General features: G+C 39.1%; 1 protein-coding gene across 3 annotated transcripts in view; it reads left to right on the top strand.

Annotated features, from left to right (window-relative positions):
- The window catches only part of Ccdc15 (coiled-coil domain containing 15), a 67,673-nt gene that overhangs the window by 31,046 nt on the left and 9,653 nt on the right, over nt 1–26,974 (top strand). For all 3 annotated transcript variants that reach the window (XR_004111468.1, XM_031343941.1, XM_031343940.1), the window contains exons 8-10: nt 212–334; nt 2,746–2,841; nt 4,167–4,270. Coding sequence is in view for 2 of the 3 variants with exons in the window: in XM_031343941.1 (XP_031199801.1) it covers nt 212–334; nt 2,746–2,841; nt 4,167–4,270 (323 nt within the window). In the remaining variant the exon portion in view is untranslated. The remainder of the gene's footprint in view (nt 1–211; nt 335–2,745; nt 2,842–4,166; nt 4,271–26,974) is intronic.

Raw genomic sequence — 26,974 nt, 5'->3', positions numbered from 1 at the left:
AAAAAAAAAAAACAAACAAACAACAAAAAGAATTAAAATTGAAAGAGTTGGATTAAGAGTGTAGTATTGTCATGGACTCTAGACCATCAAGATTTCCATGAAGTTCTCACTGAAGCAATTTTGCAATCATGCAAGATTTTGACTAGCTTATTACCCTGGCTGTTATTATCATGATATTATTGCCATTATTACTGTTTTTGTTATCTTTTAGGACATGTTTCTCAAGCAACCCTCAACTTTTATGAGAAGAGAGAGGGGGGATGAGGAATTGTCTCTGGAGTTTCCTCAGTATGCTCCATCTCGGATCCAGGACCAAGTCTTCCTTAGAGAACAGGTAGAGAGCATCTATAAAATGAGGGCCATATAACCCCTGAGAAAGAAAAAAGACCGTTACTTCAATCAGGATTTATCAAGCTAGCTTTTATGTGGAATACATACACTTAAGGCTAAGAGTAAAATGTCTAGGTAATGTCTGATTTTGAAATGTGCCAAAATAATCTGGGGTTAGCTTTAAAAAACTCCTAAAAAAGTTGAAGAAGGTACTGGCTCAGTGGGTTAAAAACATTGGCTGTCTTCTAGAGGAATCAAGTTCAGTTACCAGTACTCACACTGTGGCTCACAACCTTCTATAGCTACAGTTCCAGAGAGTCACAGTGTCCCTTTCTGAGTTCTGCAGGCACCAGGTACACATGTATTGCACAGTCATACACACAGGCAAAGCTTACATATGAAAAATACACAGAGAAAATAAATTTTTAAAAAAGTTGGAGAAGTCATAGATGAAAAAATAAAAGTTGCTAGTATGCCATCAGGGATTCATTGTATTTATTCCTAATTCATGTTTCCCTTACTTTCTTTGTAGGCAAGGCTTTTAGCAGTGTTAAGTATGTGGAAAGTGGGTCATAAGAGAGCAAGGCAAAACACACACAGTGAAAAGTACATTTGCTTTGCTGTTAGGACATAAGTTAACCCATTCAGTTTTAGAACAGACTTATAGTGTTTGAGTGACTTAACCTACCTACTTTGATGTCTATAATAGTTCTGATCTCTGGGACAACAACTTAAATGAGGAAACATTTATTTTGGTTCATGATTTTGAAAGATTCACTCCATAGTTTCTTGGTCCCAGGTACTTGGGCAAAGTATCATTGTGGCACCGATATATGAAGGGGGAGTTCAAGTCATGGTAGATAAAAGGAGAGGAAGGAACTGGGAACCTAGTATAACCTTCACTGTCACATTTCCAATGGGCTACTTCCTTCAACTAGGCCCTACCTCCTAAATGTTCTAGAGCTTACCAAAATAGCACCAATACCTGGGTACCAGTATATGAACATCTGGAGTGATAAGGGAGCATACCATATTCCAAGCATTCCTGATTGGAAAATTTCTTCCATTTCCTATGTTACTTTTTTACTCTGAGAGTATCCATTTGTATGTAAGAATTAAGGTAGTCCAATTTGTTTTTTTAATGTTACCTATATTTTTTGTATTATATTCAGGAAATTGCCAAGTCTGGTGTTAAATAGCATTCTCCTCTTCTAGGCATATATACTAGAATTGGTTTGCTTTCTTATATTGTTTACATCTCTTGATCTGATTTATGTTGAGTTAATTTTTGTAGATGGTATATGCTGAAGGCTGAGCTTCACTTTTTTGTATGTGAATAACCATTTCTCTAATACTGTTTGTTGAAGAGACTGTCTTTTCCCCACTAAATGGTCCTGGCTTCCTTATCTAGATCATTTGACCACATGTACTGTGGCTTTTTTATATTCATTTAGTTAATATACATTTTATATTTGTTTTATATATTTCTGTGTAAAGATCTTGATTTAATTTATATGGTTTGGCTGGGGATATAACCTAGCAGTAGAGTGTGTGTTTCATGTGCACAAACTCCTGGGTTTCAGCCCCCACACTACAAAAAGAAAATACGTGTGCTTGATCTCCGCCAGCAGCATCACAACTCCAACCTGAATAAAACTCATCTCACATGTATTTTCTCTGTGAGGCACATAACAACCCCTACCCACTGCATGCATGCACGTCTCTTGTGCTAGAACTTGACTCTACACCACAACATTTCTATGCTTAGGAGTGATAATATATCTGCAGTAAAATTGGGATGGGATAGGGTCATGTTACCAGAGAAATTACCAGCATCAAATTTGTCACCAAGTAGGCTGCAGAAAAGATGCTTGTTTATGTCATGAGAGGTGAAACAGCCCAGCTGGCAACATGCATTTTTTTGTTACTCAAATCTTTCATGTCTCTGTATGTCTGCAAAGTACCACATGAGTGCTGTGCCTGTTGGGGCTCCATACAGATTTGAATGAGTATGTAATTTGTGAGTATAATAGTGAGTACAGATGTACAATTCAGTATTTTGTGAGCACTCACAAGGTTGGCAACCAGTACCGTCACTGTGAGAACACTGATCACCTCCAAAAGATTCTGTTGCCTGGAGCGGTCTGGTTCCATAGTCCTCCCTCTAGTACTGAAGATCAATCATTTTTAAAATAAGGAATTTTAAAGTAAATGTTTTTCTTTTTAAAAGTTAGAGATTATTGCTTGGCTTAAGAAATGCTCAGGTAGGTATACCAACTAACATTAAGTCTTTTTCTAGAAGATGTAGTAGGTAATCAGCCCCAGTTTCTCTCCCTTGCCATACCAGACAGACACACTAAGAGGATTCCCAGAGCTTTTGGCAGTTTTGTCATAGTTTGTCATTGGATTTTGTAGCAGGTCTATGAGGAGTATCGGTCAGGACTGCGCACTGAACAGCAGGCTCTGCTGGCATTGCAGTCTGGAGTGGATAAAGAAGAGGACAAAAAAGAGGTATGTGAGGTGCTGCTACCGAATTCTGTGTGAAGTCGGAGGCAGTTCACTAGTCTAATTCATTAGAACAACAGACTCCAGGGCTGGAGAGATAGCTCAGCAGGGAAGAGCTCTTCAGTTCCCAGCTCTTACATGGTGGCTCACAACCACCTGTAGCACCAGTCTCGGACAATCTGATGACTTCTGGCCTTTGCAAGCACTGTATGCACTTGGTACAGAGGCATACATACACACAAAACACTTTACCAATATCACAAGAGAAATAAAAGATTTGAATAGCCCAAAATGCATGTTGCCTGCTGGGACATATAAAAATAAATAAATATTTTTTAAAAAATGGAAAAGAAAAATCAGAAATTCCAAAGATGTTAAGTCAGTATGATATGCTTAACTTTTCTTATAGGCTCTTGGGATTTAAGGTGCATTTGTGTGAATGTAAAGATTTGATTCAAGTGAATTACTAGCTGTACATATTTGCCACTATAACTTATGTAAGTGAATACTTTTATGCATGGCTTCCCTGGCCCTTCGATGAAAAGGTAGTTTAAACTAGCAGTTTTAAATCCTGGTTGGCCATGTGCCAGTGTCAAATGGGAAACATTCTTCTGCTGCATCTTCAATAAAGAGAGTTACTCTAAAGATTAAGATTCTTTTACCAAAGTGTATGTGTAGATATGCCATCTCTTTTGAGTAGCCTGCGTCCTTGAAAGAGAATATGTTAATCCAGAGGCATAAACAGATCATGCACAGTATAGGAGTACTTGCTTTTATTATGCTCATTCTGTTTATGAGCATGATACTCTGATATACTTCACCTCTTTTGTACTTCTCTTATCATGTTTGGCTGACTTGGAGTATATTTTGTGATGTGATTTTAGTCTTTACAAGTTAAATGGGCTATTGTTCTATTATAGAATTCCTCCCTTCTGTTCTCTGTGGCCCTGCTTTTATGATACTGCTTGAGAGCACAGAGTAAATATAGTATGTACCTTATTGTGTCAGTTATAACAATATTCTAGGTACTGTTGACAAGTGGACTATACTGAGGGCAATCTGATACACTCTGTGTGTGTGTGTGTGTGTTTAGATCATATTAACTATTTCAGTTTTTACTAAGGGTAAACTAAATTCTCACTTTTACTGATTTGTCTATTAACAAAATAGCTGTGTACTTGATGGTTCCTGTTGTCAATCTAGAAGGAAGTTAGTGGTTTTATCACATGTAACTTCGATCTGACAGTTTTCTTCTCTTTAGAATAAAAATATTACCCTTCTTTTGCAAAATTGTCTGAATGGGCTTGATAATTGTAACTTCTTTCCTTTAGCGTCAAAAGCAATATCTGAGACACAGGAGGCTTTTCATGGATATTGAGAGAGAACAAGTGAAAGAACAGAAGAGACAAAGGGAGCAAAAGAGGAGGATTGAAAAGTAAGTTCTTTGATTCTCATTCTGAGACTGAAATGACGAGTCAGGTAATGGAATGCTTGCTAACACCAAGGGCTAGAAATCACCATATTTGGGCTCGAGCTGTATAGCCCAGTGGTAAAAGATATGCTTAGCATTCATGGCACCCTGGGTTCAATCCCCCAGCCACTATACCACTCACTGCCCCAAAAGAAAAAAAAAGAGGAGGAGGAGCGATCATCAGGCTGTAGTCTTTCTTGTTTTCTTTTTTGAGACACATTCACTTTGTAGGAATTCATTATCTAGACCAAGTAAATTTAAACTTGGAGACATCTTCCTGCCTCTGTGTCCCAGGAGCTAGGATTGCAGGCATACTACCATGTCTTACTTGCTTGATTTTTTTTTTTATAAACTTAATTTTTTAGAACAGTTTTTAAGTTCATATTAAAACTGAGTGGCAGAGTAACCTCCAAATAACCTCCCACCTCCTGTTAGTGTACAGCTTTCCCACTAGTACAGTTTGCAGTATTTGAGGAGCATCCATCAGCACACTAGTACCCAGAGTTCATGGTGTGCTGTAAAGTTCCTTTGGGTGTTGCGTATTAAAGTATATTGTAATGAAATATGTCACTCACATATACAATCATTTCCATTGCTCTGAAAACCTGTGCTTGGCCATTTCCTCCCTCTGAGTCCGCCACCCCTCTGGCTCTGTGGTTTTACTTCCTCCAGTGTGTGTAAGCTTTTCAGGTCAGTTTCCTATGGTTAGTGACATGCATTTAAGGTTCTTGCACTTCCTTTTCATGTTTCTATAGTTGTTTCTTTTAAAAATGTATTGTGTGGTACTCATACCTGTAGAGAGGTCAGAAGACAGCCTGTGAGAATCAGTTCTCTTGCATCCTAAGAATCAAACTCAGGTTGTCAAGCGTGGTGGCAAACATTTTTACTGGTTGATGCATCTTATTGGCCAAATAGTTGTTTTAAAAATATTTAATTAAAAAAATTAAATAGTAGTCTACCTTCTTGATATAGAACTGTTTTAAGTATCCTTTTGCCTGCTTAAGGACATCTTAGATGCTTATACGATTTGGTACTTTTGAATAAGCCACTATAACAACTGATTGTGAATTTTCCTAAGGACATATATTGTTGGCTCATTTGGGTAAATATGAAGCGTGATTTCTAGATCCTGTGCTAAGTGTGCTTTATCTTTGTAAGAAACTTCTATGGTGTCTTCCACAATGGCACCTTTTGAATTCCCACCAGCAGTGAGAATTCCTGTTACTCATATTGTTGTCAGCATTTGGTGTTGTCTGGATTTTGAGGCTGGACATTCTAATAAACATGTATTAGAGGAGTGGTATCTCACTGCCAGCATTCAGTTCCCTGATGACAGGACATGCAGTGTCTTCCCACATGCTTACTTGCTGCCATCTACTTATCTTTTTTGGGTTCTGTGTTCATATCTGTTGTCTATTTTTTAATTAGATCATTTATTTTTATTTTTTATTTTTATATTTTTATTAATTTTTTGGTACAATATATTTTGATCATAGTCTTTCCTCTCTTCAACTCCCCACAGATTCTTCCCACCTCCCTATCCACACAACTTTGTTCTTTTTCTTTCTCAAAACAAGCAAACCTAAAAAGTTAAACTAAAAAAGAAAGCCAATAATGTAGGATTGTGGGTCCCATCTACTCCAGGAAGGCGAGGCGGTTGCCAGGCCTGTGTTGTGTTGGGCCGCAGAGAAGCCTGGGAATACCACTCCGGGGTGGAGAAGCGCAGTCTGGGGTGCTGGACAGCTGGAGCTGGTTGGGGGTCCCTGGGGCCTGCCTCCAGAGAATAACCACCCCAAGCCGGGAGTCTGTCAAAGCAGACACTCGGTTTTTTATGTATCAATCCTTTCTTTATAAAGGGATGAGAGAGGAGGCAGAGTTTTCTGCTGAGGTGACATGACGTAGGGGGAGGGGAAAGTTGACGAAGAGTATGGGGTGACTGACTGAGCCAACAAATTTACTCTACCTCAGCAGGAGCTAGGCAAAGGCAGGCTTAAGCAGGTTGTGCTGAGTCACTCCAGTATGGAAATGACTGAGACAGTTTACAAAACCTGAGCCAGGCTCAGGTTTGTCCTCAAGGCCCAAACCAGGGCCAAATAGAGCCCAACAGTGTGGCACTTTGTGTCCATGTCCCTTTCTTAGTGGTGGGATTTTCTGGTTTGAACTTGTGTAGGTCCTGTGCATGCTTTCTTGGTCTCTTTGAGTTCGTATGTGTATCAGTCAGTCTTTGTCTGGAAAATGCTTTTTCCTTAGAGCCATTCCCCAACCCCCCACCTCTGACTCTTATACTTTTTCTGTTTCCTCGAACCTTGAGGGGAGTGGTTTGGTAAAGACATCCTATTTAGGACAGACTGCTCCATAGTCTCTCACTCTGCACACTGTCCAGTTGTGGATGTCAATGTTAATTTCATCTATTTCAGGAAGAGTCTTTTCAAATGATAATTGAGTGATTTCTGCTCTATGGGTATAACTATGTTATCAGGAGTCATTTTATTGCTATGTTCCTTTAGCAGAATAATAGTATTAGAGATAAAAATTCCTTTAGGTTCCTGATCTATCTAGTCTCAGGTTCTCAGGCACTTTAGCAATATTGGGTATGGATTCCATCTTGGAGTGGCTCTAAAACCCGATTAGAAGGTAGTTGGTCACTTCTATGACATTTGTGCCACTACTGCACCAGTCTATCTTGCAGTCTATCTTGTCTCTGTTGTAGGTTACAAAGTATGTAGCTGCATGATACTGATGTTTACTTTGCTCCTTCAGTAGTGTGCCTAGTCCCTTTCAGCACCTTGAATGCAAGTCAGGAGAGGAAGCACCAGCTCTGTTTCTTCATTTTCAATGATACTATTTTTTATTTTGACTTTTAAGAGTCTTTATGTATGTGTTGAGTACAAGATCTTTGTAAAATCTTTTGCAATATTTTCTTTCTGTCTTGTCATATCTTTTCATCCCTTTGAAGTTGTCTTTTCAGAACAGAAGATTTTAACAAAGTCTAATTTATCATTTCTTTTTCATGGATTAATTCTACCATATGCAAATCATCTAGCTTTGTCAGTTCTGTTATCTTCTAGGAGCTATGTGGTTTTATTTTATGTTTGGTTCTATAATTCATTTTGGGTGGGGGTTGTTTTTGATTTTTAAGACAAGACCTAGGCTGGTCTAGAACTCTGTGTGTCTAAGGATAATCCTGAACTGTTGTTGCTACTTCCTGCTCCTTTCAGTCCTGAGAGCATGGTTCTTGACTGCACCATGCCTGCATTAGAAGTGGTTTTTGTTGTTGTTGTTTGTTGTTGTTTTGCTTTGTGTTTTTTTTTTTTTTTTTTTTTTTTTTTTTTTTTTTTTTTTTTTGAAAATAGGATCTTGCAGTTAAGACCATATTAGTCTTGAACTCATAATCTTTCTGTTTAAGGCACTGAAGCTCTGGGATTAAAGATATGTGCCACTGTGCCTGGCTACACTGTTTGAGTTAAGTTTTTATAAGTAATATGAAGTCTGTGTTTAATTTAATTTACGTGAAGATACTCAGATTTTTTCCCAGCACCATTATTGAAAGGACTGTCTTTTCTTCATTGTGTTCCTTTGTTCCTTTGAGAAAGGTCAGTTAATTGTATTTATGTGCTTCTGAAATCTCTGTTCTATCCTATCGATTTATTGATTTCTTTGAAAATACCACAGTCTTGATTGTTTTAGATGCCTATTAAGTCTGGAGCTTCAGCCCTCCATCTTCATTCTTTTCCTCTTACATTGTCTCAGCTCTCCTTTTGCTTCACAAACTTTAGAATTACTTTATCTGAGTCCATAAGTACACGCTTGCCTTTATAACTTTGGGGGGGTTCTTTTTTCTTTGCTTTGATTTTGGGGGGGGCTTTAGCTTTGTTTATTTTATGTGTATGAGTGTGTTGCTCACGTGTATGTCTGTGTATCACATGGATGCATGCCTAATGCCTACATAGGTCAGAAACCAGAGTCAAATCTCCTGGAACTGGAGTTACAGACAGACATCTCCCTAGCTCTGCTTTGTTACAGACAGCTCTGAGCTGCCATGTGGGTGCTGGGAGTTAAAACAGGGTCCTCTGAAAGAACAGCCAGTGTTCCTAGCTGCTGGGCATCTCCCTAGCTCTGCTTTGTTACAGACAGCTCTGAGCTGCCATGTGGGTGCTGGGAGTTAAAACAGGGTCCTCTGAAAGCACAGCCAGTGTTCCTAGTTGCTGAGCATCTCCCTAGCTCTGCTTTGTTACAGACAGCTCTGAGCTGCCATGTGGGTGCTGGGAGTGAAAACAGGGTCCTCTGAAAGCACAGCCAGTGTTCCTAGTTGCTGAGCATCTCCCTAGCTCTGCTTTGTTTCTCCCTTTCTTCTCTTCTCTTTCCCCTCCTCCCCTCTTCTTTTGACTACTAACATAATCAAATCTCTCTTTTGATTACTAACATAAATATTATATTTTTTACAATCTGCTTTTTCCCTATTCCTTATTGACATAGGAAAATGGCTTTCTATATAACCTTGCTGTTAATATTAGTTCCAAGAGTGGTTTTGTTGAAATGAAATATGTCTTAGCTTTTAATTTTTTTGTAGGTTATTTAGAGGTCAGAGGTGGATGAGACAGGTGTCTATCATCTGAGCACTGCTGCAAGCTCCTTTTAATACCCTCCACCTACGCCTCATTGGTTCCAAGAAGTATCTATTCTAAACAGCAGTTCCTAATTGGCTGGCATTATTTGTACCAGCAATCCTTACTCTCTTAGGCAGTCCTCAACTAGGTCCTTCTGTAGGAATGCTGGCATCACAGATGGCCCTCAGTTAGGTTCTCCTGCAGGAGAAGCTTTTGCAGCTGCATGGCCCAGGGGCAGCCCTGTTGTTCCTGCTACAATGTTCCACTTGATTTTTGAGACAGAGTCCTTCACTCAACCTAGAGTTTGATATTTTGGCTAGGATAGCCCCTGGGATCTTTGTTTCTATTCTTTGGTGCTGGGGTTACCATGCCTGGCTTTTCAGAGAGCTATCTCCCTAGCTCTCTGAAATGGGTGTAATATCTATTTTCTGGTATGATGATTACATGAAATGGAGAAATATATGTAGAGGACTTACTTTTGTGTCTGGCACTTAATAAAAATTACAGTAAAGAGTCTCTATCACCTTCACAAAGTTTAATAAATATAAGACAGACAGACAGACAGAGAAAAGGAGACCCCAAAATGTTAACTACATTGCTGAAAGTAGAGCAGGGATCACTTTGGGTGAGACTTCTTAAACTTTTTATTCTCTCTTTTTTTTTCTTTTTCTCTCTTGTTTTGGCTTTTCAAGATAGGGTTTCTCTGTTTAGCCCTGGCTGTCCTGGAACTCACTCTGTAGACCAGGCTGGCCTCAAACTCAGAAATCCACCTGCCTCTGCCTCCCAAGTGCTGGGATTAAAGGTGTGTGCCACCACTGCCCGGCTAAACTTTTTATTCTTACCCATTTTTATGCAAACCTGGGTATACAGTTTTATAAGTGGTTTGTATATAGCTGAAATTTACTGACAAATCATAAATTTACTTTCATTATATAATTGCATATACAGCATAATACTAAACTTTTGCCATGTATTAAAGATGAGCAAATTTATATACTAATGAAATGGATGTGCTCATGTAGTTTTACATAAATAATTATACATTGACTTGAATATTTGACCTTCAGGTCATAGAGGATTTTCAACATTTTTCAGTTGACATTTTAAGTTGGTAATCATTAATGCTGAGAATGCACTTCACATAAATTCATAGTACAAAATGGCTGAAGTAAATTCATGGCCTTGTTAGGTGTTGCTAGAAATTATTTTCTAATCCCAAGCCAAAATGCATTTAATGATTTTTTTAAATGAAACTCAGGTTAGCAACTCTTAACAACAGTAAGATATTCTTATACAATACAATCTAAAGATTTACTAACTTGCAACTTTCCAGCTAATACAATCTTAAGATATAATAATTTCATCTTGAGGAATGATGTAGGGACAAACAAAAAGCCTTTGTTTTAAGAGCAGGAAACTTTCTATGAAAAACACTACAATTTGCAGCATAACAGTATTCTCAAATCTTTGCTGAGGTATTTCAGGTACTGTTTGATGGCATGGCATGCTCAGTAGTACAAAGTGTACACTAAGCTCAAAATCAATGCCATAGAGAAGCTATGATGTAACTTTGAATTTTTATTGTTATGTATTTGGAAACCTTTCACTTTTTCCAAAATTTTTATGAGCCCTCTATTAAGTTGTATAATCCTGTATGAGAGAGTGGCATACAGTTTAGGAAATTGGGCACTAGAGAATCAGACCAAATCCCCTCCCTGGGATGGATATGTTTTGGGGACATAGGGAGTTGGACATGGTAGCAGTGAGTCTTGGCTGGCCAGTGACACCAAGGGGCTTGGAAAAGAGGGAAATTCTAGTGGCAAATCAGGCACACATAGCCAGAGGCTCCATTAGGGCTGCCTGGGCCTTGTCTTTTTGAGACAGGATCTCACTGTATACCCTAGACTGCTCTCAAATTTCACTTGCCTGAGTGCTGTAACTACAGGTTTGTACTACCATGCCCAACTTTATTGATCATTTGATTGATTGATTGTTATACTGTATTTCAGACCCTGAGGCTGGCCTTGTACATGCTAGTCACACACTTGCCTACTGAGCTAAATCTTCAACCCCTTTGTTGTTCCTCTTCCTGCCTTTTGCCTTTGCACTCCTTCCTGCTCTCCTCTACCCCTTCCTCCTCCTCCTTGTGACAGTTCTCCTTCACTACTTTCTCCTCGTTGGTTTTTGTTTTAAATATTTATTTGTAAGTATGTGTATGTATGTGTCTGTATGTGTGTGTATGTGTATTTGTGTATGCCCGTGCAAGTGCACCTGTGAATCCATAGCACGCTATTTGATTCCCTGGAGCTGGAGGTACGAGCGAGTGCTGAGAATTGATTGAACTCTAGTGATCTACAAGAATAATACTTACTCTTAACCACTGGCCTGTCTCTCCATCTCATTTTGTTTGTTTTGTTTTTCAATATTTAGGGTAGCCAGATGTAGCCTTGTACACCTAATCCTCCTGAGTGCTGGAATCACAGGCTTATTAACATGATACTTTGGCAGATCCTATATTTCTTTTTTTTCCCCCCATTAGTTGACTTTAAGAGCATTTTCCTTCCAGTTGAATATTCTAATTCTTTTATAGTAGAGTATGTATGGACACAGGAAGTTAGGAAGTTTTTATATGACACTCCACTGGTGAGACTGGATTTCCTTTGAGGTGTTTGTTATTTTATGTATGTCTTTTTTTTTTTTTAAAGATTCATTTATTATTATATATAAGTGCACTGTAGCTATCTTCAGATGCACCAGAAGAGGGCGTCAGATCTCATTACAGATGGTTGTGAGCCACCATGTGGTTGCTGGGATTTGAACTCAGGACCTTTGGAAGAGCAGTCGGTGCTCTTACCTGCTGAGCCATCTCGCCAGCCCTGTCTTTAGTCTTATATAAATATATATATCCCGCTTCCAAGGTATGTAACAATACTAATGATACTGTTGTCTGATAAACACTTGATAAAATGTGTAAAGGGGGGAGGGGAGAGAGAGAGATTGTGTGTGTGTGTGTTGGGCTAGGTTAGTGGGTCCTGGAAAAAATCCGTATGAAGTTATCTAGTGTAGTTGTTGGTAGAACTCTAGTATCTTAACGACCTTTTTTCTTTTTGAAGCAGAGTTTCATGTAGCTGAGGTTGATATTGAACTGAACATGTAGTTGAGGATGACCTTGAACTCCTGATCCTCTTACCATACATCTCAATTTCTGAAATTGCAGGTATGCTTGGATTGAACCTTCAGCTTTGTGTATCTTAGGCAATCCATCAACTAACTACTGCATCTGTAGCTCAGATAATTGGTATTCTTAATGTTCTTCAGAATTATGGTTATATTATCTTTCTCAATAACAACACTAGGATCTAAGTAAGATTATTGGCTCTGAAGAAGTAATGTATATTCCAGATTTATCTTACTATGTCTTATCTTTTACCCATAATTATGGTCTGATTAACATTAAAGATATCTTTCAGTTCTTTGTGGGTCTAGTAGGTTAAAGACAGAATAGAAATGCATTTAGCTCAGTTTATTTAACTAAAACCAATATGCTTCTCCTGTAGGTTTGACGTCTAACCTAAATCTTAGGACACATGGTATAATTAGTGGGGAATTTTTATTTAGCAAGACTATTGGCCTTTAAAAACAAAGCCTTAAGACTTTTGTTACTGTCTCCTTCTGGATAATCTTATTCCCCTAGATTTATATTCGTGACCTCAGAAAATAATATGAAAGTTACTGATTGGTTTACAGGTCGCATCAGAAGACTTAAAATCATCTTGTTGGGCACATATTAAATTTTTTGCTTTTTTCTTGCTGAAGAAATAAACTTATGTATTCTTTGATGGAGGTTGTATATTTAAACTTAAGCCAAAAACCACTTTTTAAAATAATCATGGGTCTGCTCTGTAAACATAAATTTATAACTGCTTCTCTTTGCCCACTTATGAGAATTAAATGGGGGCTGGAGAGATGGCTCAGTGGTTAAGAGCACTGACTGCTCTTCCAAAGGTCCTGAGTTCAAATCCCAGCAACTACATGGTGGCTCATAACTATCCATAATGAGATCTGATGCCCTCTTCTGGAGTGTCTGAAGACAGCTACAGTGTACTTAACATAAAATAAATAAATAAATGAGAATTAAATGATATGATTTTCATTAATTTAGCAGTTGCTTATGGTGCTTCTCTTCAGATGAATGTCTTAGATTTAGGGATAAGAGAAATGAAATCTACAATAGCAGTCTTCAAAACACCTACACAGTAGATTTGGCTGAGGAAAACAGAAGCAGATAAATAAGTAGATCATCATTGTGCTTTGCATCATGAGAAGCATCCACTCCCAGCTCTACTTCCTACCTCCTTATAAAATGAGGAAAATAATATATATCCTGTAAAGGTGCTGTGTTGACTAAAATAAGGTAATATCTAAATGAACTTGGCATAGAATTTTCAATAGCTGTTAGGGCTGCTGTTATAAGAAATAAAACAGGGCTGGAGAGATGATCCAGTGATTAAGAGCACTGACTGCTCTTCCAAAGGTCCTGAGTTTAATTTCCAGCAACCACATGGTGGCTCACAACCATCTCTAATGGGATCTGATGCCCTCTTCTGGTGTGTCTGAGGACAGAGACAATGTACTCACATTCATAAAATAAATAAATCTTTAAAAAAAAGAAAAGAAAAGAAATAAAAGAATATGTGGGAGTGCAGAAACTGTTTTTATATCAAAATTGAGGGCCTGGGTGGTGGAAAGGGATGACTCCTCAAACCTAGATATTGAATTATTAGGAACTGTATGAGATGAAGATGGAATTGTAGGTTAAAGGACTACCACTGCAAAAGCAGTGATTTGTGAGATAATATGACATTTCTGATATGATCAGAGCTAAATAGTGGCAAGAGGTAAGCCTTAAAACATAAAGACAAGATCATAAAGAGCTTAGTGTCAGGAGGAAGTTGGACTTTATACTGAAAACAGTTAGGAGCTCAGTTAAAGGCATTGTGGGAATAGATAAGACTAACGGCTAGGAGGTTATTGAAGTAAGACAAGAGAATAAAATTAATTTTTATATGTATGCGCATATATATGTATGTATATATATGTATATATATGTATGTATGTGTATATATATATACATATATATATATGAAATCCTTGTTGTGAGTCAGTTACATTACACAGATTACTGTGTTTAATTAATTCAGCTATCCTTTACGGTAGGTTACCTAATACTTTAGAGATATTAGCTAATTTGCATATTTCAATAACTTGATAAAGTAGGTTTTATTCTTTTTATTTTAAAGATGAGGAAATGAGCCCTAGAAAGGTTAGGCAATCTGCCTAATGTAAGATTATACTTCACAAGTAGCAGAACTGGGGCTTCATCCCAAATTTGGTGCTATCACCTGATTTTAGAAATCCTTAACATGACTTGTCACACATGTCAAGGCCAAGGTTGGTAAAGAGTAGAAGGCAATTTTAAGAGGGGGATTTAAGGATGAGTCCTAGACTTGTGGTTTGTGATACCAAAAGAATGAGGTACTGTTAAACACAGCTCCCAGGAAGGAAATGTGGGTATAAGATACATTTAGACTAGGGCATATGAAATTTCAGTAGGAAATGCTAAATTCTTCTTCCTGTTATTGTAATTATTAGAGATGGGTCTTATATAATAGCTCAGCTTGATCTGGAAGTCACTTTGTAACTGAGGACAACCCTAAACTCCTAGACTATAGATGCCTAAATTTCCTGAGTGCTGGGATTCCAGGTGTGAACTGTCATGCTAAGTACCAAGCCTGGGGTTTATATCATGCAAGTATCCTACTAGTTGAGCTACATCCCTACCCCTTGCTAAATAAATTACTAAGGAGTAATACTTTGAGAATCAGGGAATGGGAGTCGTGGAAAGGGCTGGATAGGAAAGTGGTATGAGCAAAAATTGAGACTACTGGGTTAGGCTTTAGGATTTAGTCCTGTGGGTCAAAAGAGGCAAACTTATACCTCCTTGAGAAACTATTTTTCTGCAGAACATCTTTTTGTTTGTTTGTTTGTTTGTTTTGTTTTGTTTGGGTTTTGGTTTTTCGAGACAGGGTTTCTCTGCGTAGCCCTGGCTGTCCTGGTACTCACTCTGTAAACCAGGATGGTCTCGAACTCAGAAATCCACCTGCCTCTGCCTCCCAAGTGCTGGGATTAAAGGCGTGCGCCACCACTGCCCAGCAACAGAACATCTCTTTCAATTAAGAATAAGCCAGTTTTTCCATTGTAGAAACCAAATTCCTTTTATTTGAGCATATCATTAGTGTTGGCAAATTTCCATAATTGCACAGGAAGAAAGTCCAGGGAGTCAAAAGAGAGCCCCTATTTTTCAGTTCTGTGCCTTTATTTTAGTTTCACTCTGTAAAGAATTAGTAATGTGTTTGGCCTTACTATAATGGAAGAGGACTAAGTGATGAGAAGGGTTTTTGTAGGGCATGGTGATACACACCTTTAATCCTAGAATTAGGGAAGCAAGGACAGCCTGATCTATATAGCAAGATCCAAGCCAGCCAAAGCTGCCTAATGAGACCAGGTCTCAAAAAACGAAGTGTTTTAGTTGTTTCCTCAATGAGACGGTAATATTTTATATTACTTTATATACAGTTTCATAATGATTATTAGTGTGTTTTTAGAGTACACTTCAGACATATAAACATTAGTATCTACTTGTTTAGTTGTGAGATGCCCGGTATATTGAATTTATAGACCAATTTTCAGTCTCTCAGACTCTTACCTCTATTTTATTGACATTGGTTTGAGAATACCTTTATATTACCAGATAGATATTGTAAAAGCAGTCACACCATTGTTCTGACTTTCTCTAGTTTCTATTGTGTATCAGTAAAAGGTATGTTTGCATAAGAAGCTTTGAAGACATTAGAGGATAGAAAGAAACATGTTTATAGAGTAGTTGTTTATTTATCAACCTTTGTAACACTATCATTTTGGATTTTATGTTCTTTTCTGAGAGTATGGTGGTAATTCTTATCCTGAGAATTTTGGCCAAAGCTATGGATTCTTTCCCTAAGAAAATGCCTATGAGATATCCAGTGAAAATGTCAAATTGACATATAAATAGACTTGGATCCCAGGGATATAATCTATGATAGTGCTGTAACTTTGAGAGTTATTGGTGGCTGTGGGTGGTAACTGAAGCAGCATCCATAGGTTAAGCCATTTGGGGTGAGAATATCATGAGAAAAAGGGAAATAACTACTAGAGCTTGAAGGAGATGGGCTTGCAAGGTAGACAAAGAAGGATGAGTTTAGAGAGGTGTGTGATGAAACCTAACAAAAACAGTTTGTCCAAAGGCTGAGGAAGAACAGTTTCAAGAATAGAGTAGTTAGCAAGGAGAGGGCAAGTCAGTAAGGACAGGAAAGTGCTCCCACACTTCTTCTGTCTTTTTTATTTTTTTTTAATCATTGTTGCCAAAGAGCTTTGTTTCATTGTTGTTGTTGCTGTTTTTGTTTTGAGACGATGATTCTGGCTGTCCTAGAACTCAATCTCTAGATAAGGCTGTCCTCGAACTGAGAGATCTGCCTGCCTCTGCCTACCAAGTACTGGGATTAAAGGCATGATCCATCCATGGTCTCTGGAAACCCACTAGTAGGCACACCCACTTGTAGGCACACCCACTTGTAGGCACACGAAGGAATGCCTTACTAGTGCCTATGTGTTCTGAGTTCAGTCAAGCTGATCAAGATGAATCATTACAGAGCAGAATTGGGGAGGAATGCTTCTTAGCCACCATGATGTTGCACATACAGCAGTTGTAACCTTGCTCAAAAGCTGGGGTCACCATTGTATAGTTCACAGTAAAATAAAGAAGTAGTGAGCAGGGCTGGAGAGATGCAGCAGTTAAGAGCACTAGCTGTTCTTCTAGAAGATCTAGGTTTGGTTCCCTGGACCAACATGGTGGTCAACAACCATCTGTAATCCAGGTCCAGGGGATCTAATGCCATATTCTGGCCTTGGTGGGCACCACATGCTTGTGGTCCATAGACAAAACACCCATACACAGAAAATAAAAAGAAATACTTTTTTTTTTTTTTTAAGTGAAAAAGCATTCCTTTAATCCCAGGACTCTGGGGGCAGGGCAGGCAGATCTTTGTGAGTTTGAGACCAGCCAAGACAACCAGGCTACACAGAGAAACCATGTCTCGAAAAATAAGACATAACAAAATAAAACAAAAAAAAGGACAAAACCAAAAAAACACCAAACCAAACCAAACTGTTGTTTATGTTTGTAGATCCTAGGCCAAAGCTGCTGGCATCCTAGGCTCTCCTGCCATGTGTGTGTTTTCAGTCTTTTCCTAATTCCCTAGCTTATGCTGGGCGCAGCATATAGTCAGTGCAGTCTGTGTATGTGTTTGTGCTGGGTTTTTCACATCCCCAGGTCACTGCCTCACATACCTTTAAAGCTTGTCTTTCCTGGTATAAAGAGATTCCTGGTGCCAGGTTGCAATAATGAGATTTATCACCTCTGCCCTATTACACCTCTATGTTGTACTGCAGTTTCAGTCGTACTATAAAAACAGTTTTTATGTGCTTTGAGAAATACTCGACTTAGACTTACAGGTGTAGCTCAGAAAATATGGCAAATGTGAGAAGGCAGTTGAGAAAATCCTTGTTTAAAGTAGTTGTTTCTCCTGGGAGTGGCTTGTGGTTAGCTATCAGAATATGGATAAATTGTCTCAACACTGGCAACATCCTACCTATTTTTCTGGTGCCTAATCTTTTAGTTTTTGCAGAATGGTGTCTAGACCTTAATTTAACTTATTAAAGTAGAGGCTTTAATTCCCCCTGGAGCTCTAGGCCTCTGACACCCTGCAGGCAGAACATCAAACACATAAAGCAGAATAAATAAATCTTTGGAGAAGTGTAAGTATGAATTTTCTCTACACTACTTTTCAGATGATAATCTTACTTGCTATAAAGTAATTTTTAGCAGTTGACTTGGACAGCACGTATTTATGAGTTCTAGCCGTGACTCAAGACATTTTTCTCATCGTATTCTGGGGAATTAAACTCATGGCTTTGCAGGTGCTAAGCATACCTTCTACAACTGTGTTATAACCCTAACAAGTCATGTTTCCTAACCAAAGCTCTTTAAGTTTCTTCATGATTTCTCTCATTGCACTCATTGCTAATTTCCTTTCTGGTTATAATTGGAGATTTAACTAGGTATAATTTACTGATGTGCAGTAAAATGTACCGACAGTATAAAAGTTGATAAAGTGTTTTTGTATATGTGTGTACATATTTTGTGTATGCACGTGCATGTGCACACATGTATTTATAGCCTAGAGTATATAATAAGTGTACGTTCTTAATCAGTTTTTACTTTACTTTTTGAGCAAGGGTCTTGCTGAGTCTGGAGCTTAGCATTTCAGCTAGACTGGCTGACCAGTTGACCTGCAAAGATCTGCCTGTCTCTGCTTTGCCAAGACTGGGATGGCAGACAGGTGCCACTGCACCTGCCTTTTTCTTGGGTGCTGAAAATCCAAACTAAGACCTTCATGCTATGGCAAACACTTTAGTTACTGGGCCAGTTTCCTAGTACCAAAAGTTGGTAAGTTTTGAAATATGTAATATATGAAACCACCATCAGTGTCATGACAGGAAAACATACCTGTTGTGCTGGCTAGTTTTATGTCATCTTGATACAGGCTAGAGTCATCTGAAAGGAGGGAACAACAATTGAAAAAATGTCTCCCTTTGATCAGACTGTAGGGCATTTTCTTAATTAACGATTAATGGGGAAGGGCCCATCCTATTGTGGGTGGTGCCATCTCTGGACTAGTAGTCCAGGGTTCTATAAGAAAGCAGGCTGAGCAAGCCAGTAATCAGCAACCTCTGTGGCTTCTGCAGCAGCTTCTGCCTGTGGGTTCCAGCCCTACTTCAGTTTGTATCCTGACTTCCTTTAGTGATGGGCTATACTGTGGAAGAGTAAGCCTAATAAACCAAATTACTTTTGGTCAAGGTCACAACAATAGTAACCCTAACTAGGTCATCTGACATCTCCAGAACTTTTGTCATGTCCCTTGGCATCTTTCTATACCCTCCTCTAACCTAGGCAATACTAGTCTGCTTTTTGAATGGACTGGTTTGCATATTTTAGAGTTATATTTGAGCATACTTTGGAGATACTGTAGGTTTGGTTCCCAAACTACTGCAATAAAGTGAATGTCACAAAAGAAAGTATTCCCACTGCATATAAAAGTTATCTGTTATAGCCTATTAAATGTGTAATAGCATTGTATCTAAAAATATATAATATATATACTTTTTAAACATTTTATTGGATTTTGTGAATTTCACATCTTGCACGCCAATCCCACTCATCTCCTTGTTGCCTACTCATCTCCCTGTTGCCTTGTACTCACCCTCCATCCTTGCAATCTCCCCTCCCAAAAGAAGAAAGAAATCTTGTTGTGATATGTCTTAGTTAGGGTTTTACTGCTGTGAACAGACACCATGACCAAGGCAACTCTTACAAAGACAGCATTTAATTGGGGCTGGCTTACAGGTTCAGAGGTTCAGTCCATTATCATCAAGACAAGAGCATGGCAGCATTCAGGCAAGCATGATGCAGGTGTAGCTGAGAGTTCTACATCTTCACCTGAAGACTGCTAGTGGAAGACTGACTTCTAGGCAGCTAGGATGAGGGTCTTATAGTCCACATGCACAGTGACATACCCACTCCAATAGGGCCACACCTGTTCCAACTTTGCCACACTTTCTAATAGTGCCACTCCCTAAGCTGAATATATTCAAACCATCATATTATAGCTGTAATGTGTCACAGTGTGTCCCACGGTATACCCTTTTGTTCACAATTGCAATGAGTCATTGATCTAGTTTGAGGCCTTTGGCTTCTGCTACACTACATCCAATACTGGAATCTCATGGAATTCCTTTCAGATATCCTGTTGTTGCCCTGTGTCATGGAGATCCTGTAGTTTTGGATCTGTAGGACTGGCCTCTTCACTTATTCCATCAGTTCATTGATGGGGTGGATGTTGGAGTGAGCCAACTCAAAGCACTGAATCTGAGCCTGGGAGTTATCTGAGCTGGTTAGCTCACCTGTTCTCCTGCACCTACATCTCGAGGGCAAGGTTTCCACCACTGCCCTGCCTAGTTCAACCAATGTTGCAGCCAGCAGATGACAGAACCAGCTCTCATGTACTCTGTGCTGGCTCACCTGTGTCCAAACCATCAGACCTGCTCTCCTGAGTGCTGGAGCAGTTGAGAGGCTTCACCAGCTTTCTCCATCTTATTAGATGCTTAGCTCACCCACAACCATGCCCTACCACCAGAGTCAGTTCTAATGTGTTGCCCAGTGAAGATGTAGAGCCCTCTTTCCTGAGTGCTGCAGCCTGTGTTGTGACCCTGGGGCCAGCTCTCTGGCCTGTGGAATGTGGCAGGGGGTGAGAATAGGGGAAGGCATCTCTTGCTCACCACTGTAGATGCATGGCAGACTCTCTCATGTTAACTCACCCCCCTGATATCCCCATCCTTCCCACTCCCCTGCTTCCACCCCTCACTGGACGGGTGGTTGACTCAGGCACACTCCCTGCCCAAGCTGCATGTCCCCAGATAGAGGTTATCTCTGGCAGGAATCCTCTTGGCCATGGTCTGCTGCATGAGGCCTGTGGGGTGCTGGAGTGGTGGTCATCTAGAGCTTGCTCCCCAACAGGGCATCGGGGTCCTGATAAAAGTTGTCTTTTCTTAGGCTCACTCCCCATCCTCTCCATCCTCTAATACATATATCTCACACACACACACACACACACACACACACACACAAACACTTTCATTTAAAATACCTTATTACATGGAGTGGTGGCATATGCCTTTAATCCTAACACTGGGAAGGCAGAGGCAAGAAGATATCTGTGATTAGAGGCCAGCTTGGTGTACATAGTGAGTTCTAGGCCAGCTAGGACTACATAGTGAGACCATGCCTCAAATAAATTCTTTATTAGTAATTGTTAACAATCCTCTGAGTCTTTAACAAATTGTAAGTTTTTTATTAGTCAAATCTCTTGTCCTTATGTTAATGGCTGCTGACTTATCAGAGTGGTGGTTACTGAGTATTGGAATGGCTATGGCAATTTTTCTTTTTATATTTATTTTGAGACAGGGTCTCTCATTCACTTTGTAGTCCATGCTGGGCTAGAATTTGCTGTGTAGCTCAGACTAGCTTTGATCTTCTGCAGATACATGGATAATAGTTTCTTACAATAAGATAACAGTACCATTAACTGTCTCTTCTTTTTATGAGTATATCTCTTTGGTGCATGGTACTTCTTGATAGCATTTTACCATAGTAATACTTTCAAAGTTGGAGTGAAGGGCTTGGACTTTTTTTTAGCTGAGTTGAAGTGATTAGTGAGTTGGGTGACTCCCTAGCTTGTGTGTGCCCCTTGGCTTGATGTCTGGTATCAAGAAAGTAGTAGAGGAGAGAAGAATTATAAGTGCAGGAAGAAGAGAGAATCATGAGTTGGAGCCCTGCCTGGGTTGTATAATGAGATCCTGAACAAAACAAAACAAGCAAAGTCTTCTTTTTTTTTTTTTTAATTTTTTATTAGATATTTTCTTTATTTACATGTCATATGATTTCTTCTTTCCCAGTTTCCCCTCCAAAAGCAAAACAAAACAAAAACAAAAAACAACAAGAACAAACCCCTGTTCCCTCCCCCCTCCCCCTGCTTGCCACCCCACCCTTTCCTACTTATTGGTCCTGGCATTACCCTACACTGGAGCACAGAACCTTCACAGGGCCAAGGGCCTCTCCTCCTATTGATGACTGACTTAAGCAGTCTTCTTAAGCCCTGCTGCTACTTCATGAACTAAGTTCTTATAATGTAAGTCCTTCATTTCAACTGTGTTCGCAGCAGCTTAAGCAGAAGTAGATTTCTTTACCAAGATACCATGTTCTTTGTTCACCTCTTGATTGTAACTCCTGATCATTTGCAATGAATCTGTCAGAGGTTGGTGAATCTTCAGGCTTCACTTCAAATTCTAGTTTTCATGTTTTTTCATCGGCAATCTGTAGCTATTTTTTCCACTTTAGTTTTGGATCTCTAAATGTCAACCATAAAACTTGGCATCAACCTCAGCCAAAATCCTTAACAATACTTTAGTTAACCTCCTAAAGAATGGCTCTTACTGACGATGAATCCTTTCCAGAACACTTACAGTTTACTTTGCCCAGATGAAGCATTAGATCTATCTATCATAGGAAGTATGGAAACAACATTGGTCTCTTCATATATATCCATCAGAGGTCTTGAGGATTCAAGTTTATTATGAACAAAGATTACTCTTTCCCCCCTCCCCTGAGGAGCCTTTTTTTTCCCCCAAAGAAGTGCTTCTCAACAGTAGGCTTAAAGTACTCTATGACTAGGCTAGGGATATAGCTCCCCTGGTAGATTGCTTGCCTAGCACACACACATCCGTGGGTCTGATCTGCAGCACCACAGAAACTGTGTGATAGTACATACCTGTGATCCCAGCACTCAGGAAGAGACAAGGGGGCCAGAAGTCATCCCTTGAGTCCTGATTAGCCTTAGTTAATGTCATCTTGACACATCCTGGGCTTCTTTGAAAGAAGTCTTAATTGAAGATTTTCCTGGATCAGGTTGGTCTGTGGGTGTATCTATGAGGAATTGTGAGTATTAATTGATGTAGGCAGGCCCAGCCCATTGTGGGTGGCACTTGTTCCTCAGGCATATAGTCCTGAGCTGTATAAAAAGCTAGCTAAGCATGAGCCAGGTAATGAGCCCAAGAGCAAGCCAACAAGCTGCATTCCTCCATGCTTTCTGATAATTAGGTTCCTGGTTGACTTCCTGCCTTGACTTCCTTTGTGATGGACTGTGACCTGGAAATGTAAGACAAAGTAGTCTTTTTTCCATTAAGAGGGGACCAGATACTTTATCACAGCAACAGAAAAGAAACTAGAACACTAGACTACATGAGGAATTGCAGGCTATCCTGGGACGCATGGGGCCTGTCGCAACATTTCTTTGTGGTAAACATTTAAATAGATGTTTTATCATTTGGGTTTGTTCCATTTAGCACACAAGCAAAGTAGAACTAGTATAATCTTTAAGTCTCTGAGGATGTTCAGGTTGGAAAATGAGCAGTGGCTTTAAGTTAAAGGAGCTCTAGCACCTAACCAAATAGACATCTCATACTTTGAAGCTTTGTAGACAGGCATTGACTTGGTCTTAAAGCTCCAGTGAAACTTGTAAGCATGCTTTAGTATGCTTATAGTATGCCTTGTCTTGACTACCTGACAAATGATACAGATGTGTACTTCAGTCTTAAAAGAAGCTATCAAAATGTTTTTCAAAGTGGTTTTATCAATATTACTGCAAACAAAGAAAAGCCACAGATAGGAAGTGGATCCAATCCAGAAAACATATCCTTTAAATTTAGCCTTGCATAGTCTTAGAATACGAATAAAATGAGACAAATTATTTGAAGAATGGAATATGAATTGCCTCTAGTTCCATTCCCAATAGGATTTATTATATCTGCCTGAGGCATTATGAGCACAGGTTTTACTGCTCACATTTCTATCAGCATTCTGAGCAAAGAGAATCAAACTATATTAAGAAAGCAACATATGATTACCAAGTGGGCTTACCCCAGGACCAGAATTTGACTTAACATTCAGTAGAAGGAATGGAGGGAGAGAGGGAGTAAAGCTACATTATTACATTGCAAAATCCAACATCCCTTTAAAAAAAATTTTAAAACCTTTTCAAAAAATTAGATTTGGTAAAGGACATCTATTGAAAAGTTTACTGCTGCCAGACGGTGGTGGCGCATGCCTTTAATCTCAGCACTTGGGAGGCAGAGGCAGGTGGATTTCTGAGTTCAAGTCCAGCCTGGTCTACAGAGTGAGCTCCAGGACAGCCAGGGCTACACAGAGAAACCCTGTCTCGAAAAACCAAAAAACAAAAAACAAAAAAAAAACAAAAAAACAAACAAACAAACAAAAAAAACAGAAAAGTTTACTGCTAATGTATTTCATATGAAAGACTAAATGCTTTCTTTCCAAATCAGATGCTGCCCATTCTTGTCACATCTATTCAAGTTATACTGAAAGTTCTAGTCAATGCAGTCCAGCAAGAAAAAAGAAATAAAACAGTCTAATTTAAACAAAGAAATAAAGCTGTCTTTATTTGAAAATGGCATGATCATTTTGTAAAAACCCACTGGAATTTGAAAGGGAGTTTAGTAAGATTGCAGGGCACATTGGTATCTAAAGCTCCTGTATGCTATCAACAACCATAGATAGAATTTTCAAACCAATATCATATTATACCAGAAATAGAATAGGCATTGGGGGGGGGGGCTGGCTCAGTAGTGTTGTGCTTACCTAGTAAGCATAACACCCTGGGTTCAGTCCTCAGCTCCAAAAAAGAAAATAGACAAAACATATTATTTTATTATGTGTGTTTAGACATACTAACTTGTGCCTTTGTTTTTCTGATTTGGGATTTTGTTTGGGTTTAAGTAAGGCTAGTGCTAGAGAATGGGTAGGGAAGCGCTTTGTGTTCTTCAGTCTTGTTGGATGAATGATAGCTGGCTTGCTTTCTTACGTTTTTGGTAGAACTTGCTCTTAAACTTACGTGATTCTGATCATCTCATTGTGAAAAACTTAACTATAATTTCATTTTTGCTACTAAAGGACTATAAGTATATCTTTCACATTGTAACTTCACCAAAGTTGTCAAATTTATTGGCACAAAATTGTCCTAAGTTTTCTATATTACAATAGACTCTGTAACAGTATCATTTCATTTGTATATTAATAATTTCTATCTTTTCTCTCATAGACTGACTCAACAGTTATTAAAGAACTAACACTATTTCAGTATTTGTTTGTTTGTTTGTTTTTTTCGAGACGGTTTCTCTGTGTAGCCCTGGCTGTCCTGGAACTCACTCTGTAGACCAGGCTGGCCTCCAACTCAGAAATCCACCTGCCCCTGCCTCCCAAGTGCTGGGATTAAAGGTGTGCACCACCACTGCCTGGCTCAGTATTTTTCCTATTATTTTTGTTTTCCATTTGTCAGTTTGTTTCAGATCTCTATTATTTCCTTTATTATTTCTTTTCTTATAGTTATTTTGAGCTTGATTTTTTCTTTGTAATTTTCTTAAGGTGAAAGCTAAGGTCTTTGATTGGAGGGCCTTTTTATTTTATTTTTCTTTAATATGTATTTAATGCTAGAAATTTACTACTGTGTACTTTTTAAAAATTTTATTTTATGTATACGGATATTTTTCTGCACGTACATCTATGTGCCATGTGTGTTCCTGGTGTCTGCAGAGGCCAGAAAGGGCATCAGATCCCCTGCAACTGGAATTACAGACAATTATGGGGTGCCATATGGGTGCTGGAAATCCAGATGAGTCCTCTGGAAGAGCAGCCAGTGCTCCTATCCTCTCAGCCATCTCTCCAGCCTCCTATTAAAATACTCTCTAGCTGCACTCTACCAACTGAGGTATCTTCAGCTACTTTTTTTTTAAATGGTAACTATTCTGATGGATATTAGATGATCTTTTTGTTATTTATTTGTTTCAAAACACAGGTGTCTTTTCATAGCCCTGGCTGATCTGAAACTCACTATGTAGATCAAGGTTGCCTCAAACAGAGATCTACCTGCCTCTGCCTCCCAAGTGCTAGGGTTAAAGATGTGTGCCATTAGGCTGGCTAGATTTTTTAATTTTATTTTATTTTTATAACTTTGGCTTGCATTTCCTTGGTATGGTAAGTGGGTTATATTATTGATTTACATACATGTTGATCCATTTGTATTTCATCTTTACATAAATGGCTACTGAATTTCTTTATCTGATTTTTAATCTAATTTTGTTCTCCTATTTGCACCCTTTTGTTGTGATATACTTTACTGTTTCTATCTTTATGTTTTCAGATTTACGTATCTGACAGAATCGTATGGCAAAATCATGTTTCCTGTCTTTTTTACTCAGAAATTGTAGCTTTCCCTCTTGGAAGATTTATTTCAGTCTTTTTCATGTTACTTGTTGTTCAGCATAGGGTCTCACTGTGTAGTATAGTCTGACCTGGAATTCACTAAATAGACCAGGCTAACCTCAAACTTGGGATGATCCTCATGCTTGAGCTTCTTGAATGCAGAGATGTATATATGCTGCCATGCCCAACAGATCTTTATTTTTGAACATATGTAATATGCCTGTAGTAACTATGTAAATGTCCTCCTATGTAATTCTAACACAACAGTCCGGTTGTAGCTGATCTTGTTTGATGATTCTGCTTATTATGAGTTATTTCCCTGTCTCCTTTGCATACTTGCTGTCTTAGTCAATGTTCTGTTTCTATGGAGAGACACAAGACTATGGCAATTCTTATAAAAGAAAAGTATTTTCATTGGGGCTTGCTTATAGTTTCAGAAGTTTACTTCATTATCATCATGGTAGGGAGAATGGCATTGTGCAGGCAGGTACTGGAACACTAGCTGAGAGTTCTGCATCCTGGTCCATAGGTAGACAGACTGACTGACTCACTCTGGGCTTAGCATGAGCTTTTATGTGTCTGTCTGTCTGCCTGCCTGCCTGTTCCCTCCCTCCCTCCCCCCCCCCCTTCTCTATCTATCTACCTAATTTATTTTGGGAGACAGGATTTCTTTACATTGCCCTTGCTGTCCTGGAACTCACTCTTTAGTCTAAGCTAGCCTCAAACTCAGAGAGACCCACTTGCCTCTGCCTTTCAAGTACTGGGATTAAAGGTGTGCACCACCATGTCCAGTATAGGGCTTTTGAAACCTCAAAATCCATTTCCAGTGGCATATTTTCTCTAACAAGACCACACCCCTTAGTCCTTTCAAAATAGCTCCACTACCTGGTGACCAAGCATTCAAATCTATGAGCCTATGAGGGTACCACGGACCGGGGTTTTTCGCGGGGGCCCCTTGTTCTGCGGGACGAGGGATTCTGGCCAGGTGGGCACGGGATAAGGCTTTTGTAAACA

The sequence above is a fragment of the Mastomys coucha genome, unplaced genomic scaffold (assembly GCF_008632895.1).
Source record: "Mastomys coucha isolate ucsf_1 unplaced genomic scaffold, UCSF_Mcou_1 pScaffold23, whole genome shotgun sequence".
NCBI lineage: Eukaryota > Metazoa > Chordata > Mammalia > Rodentia > Muridae > Mastomys > Mastomys coucha.
The sequence above is the reverse complement of the archived record's forward strand: the minus strand, read 5'-3'. Positions and strand labels throughout refer to the sequence as shown.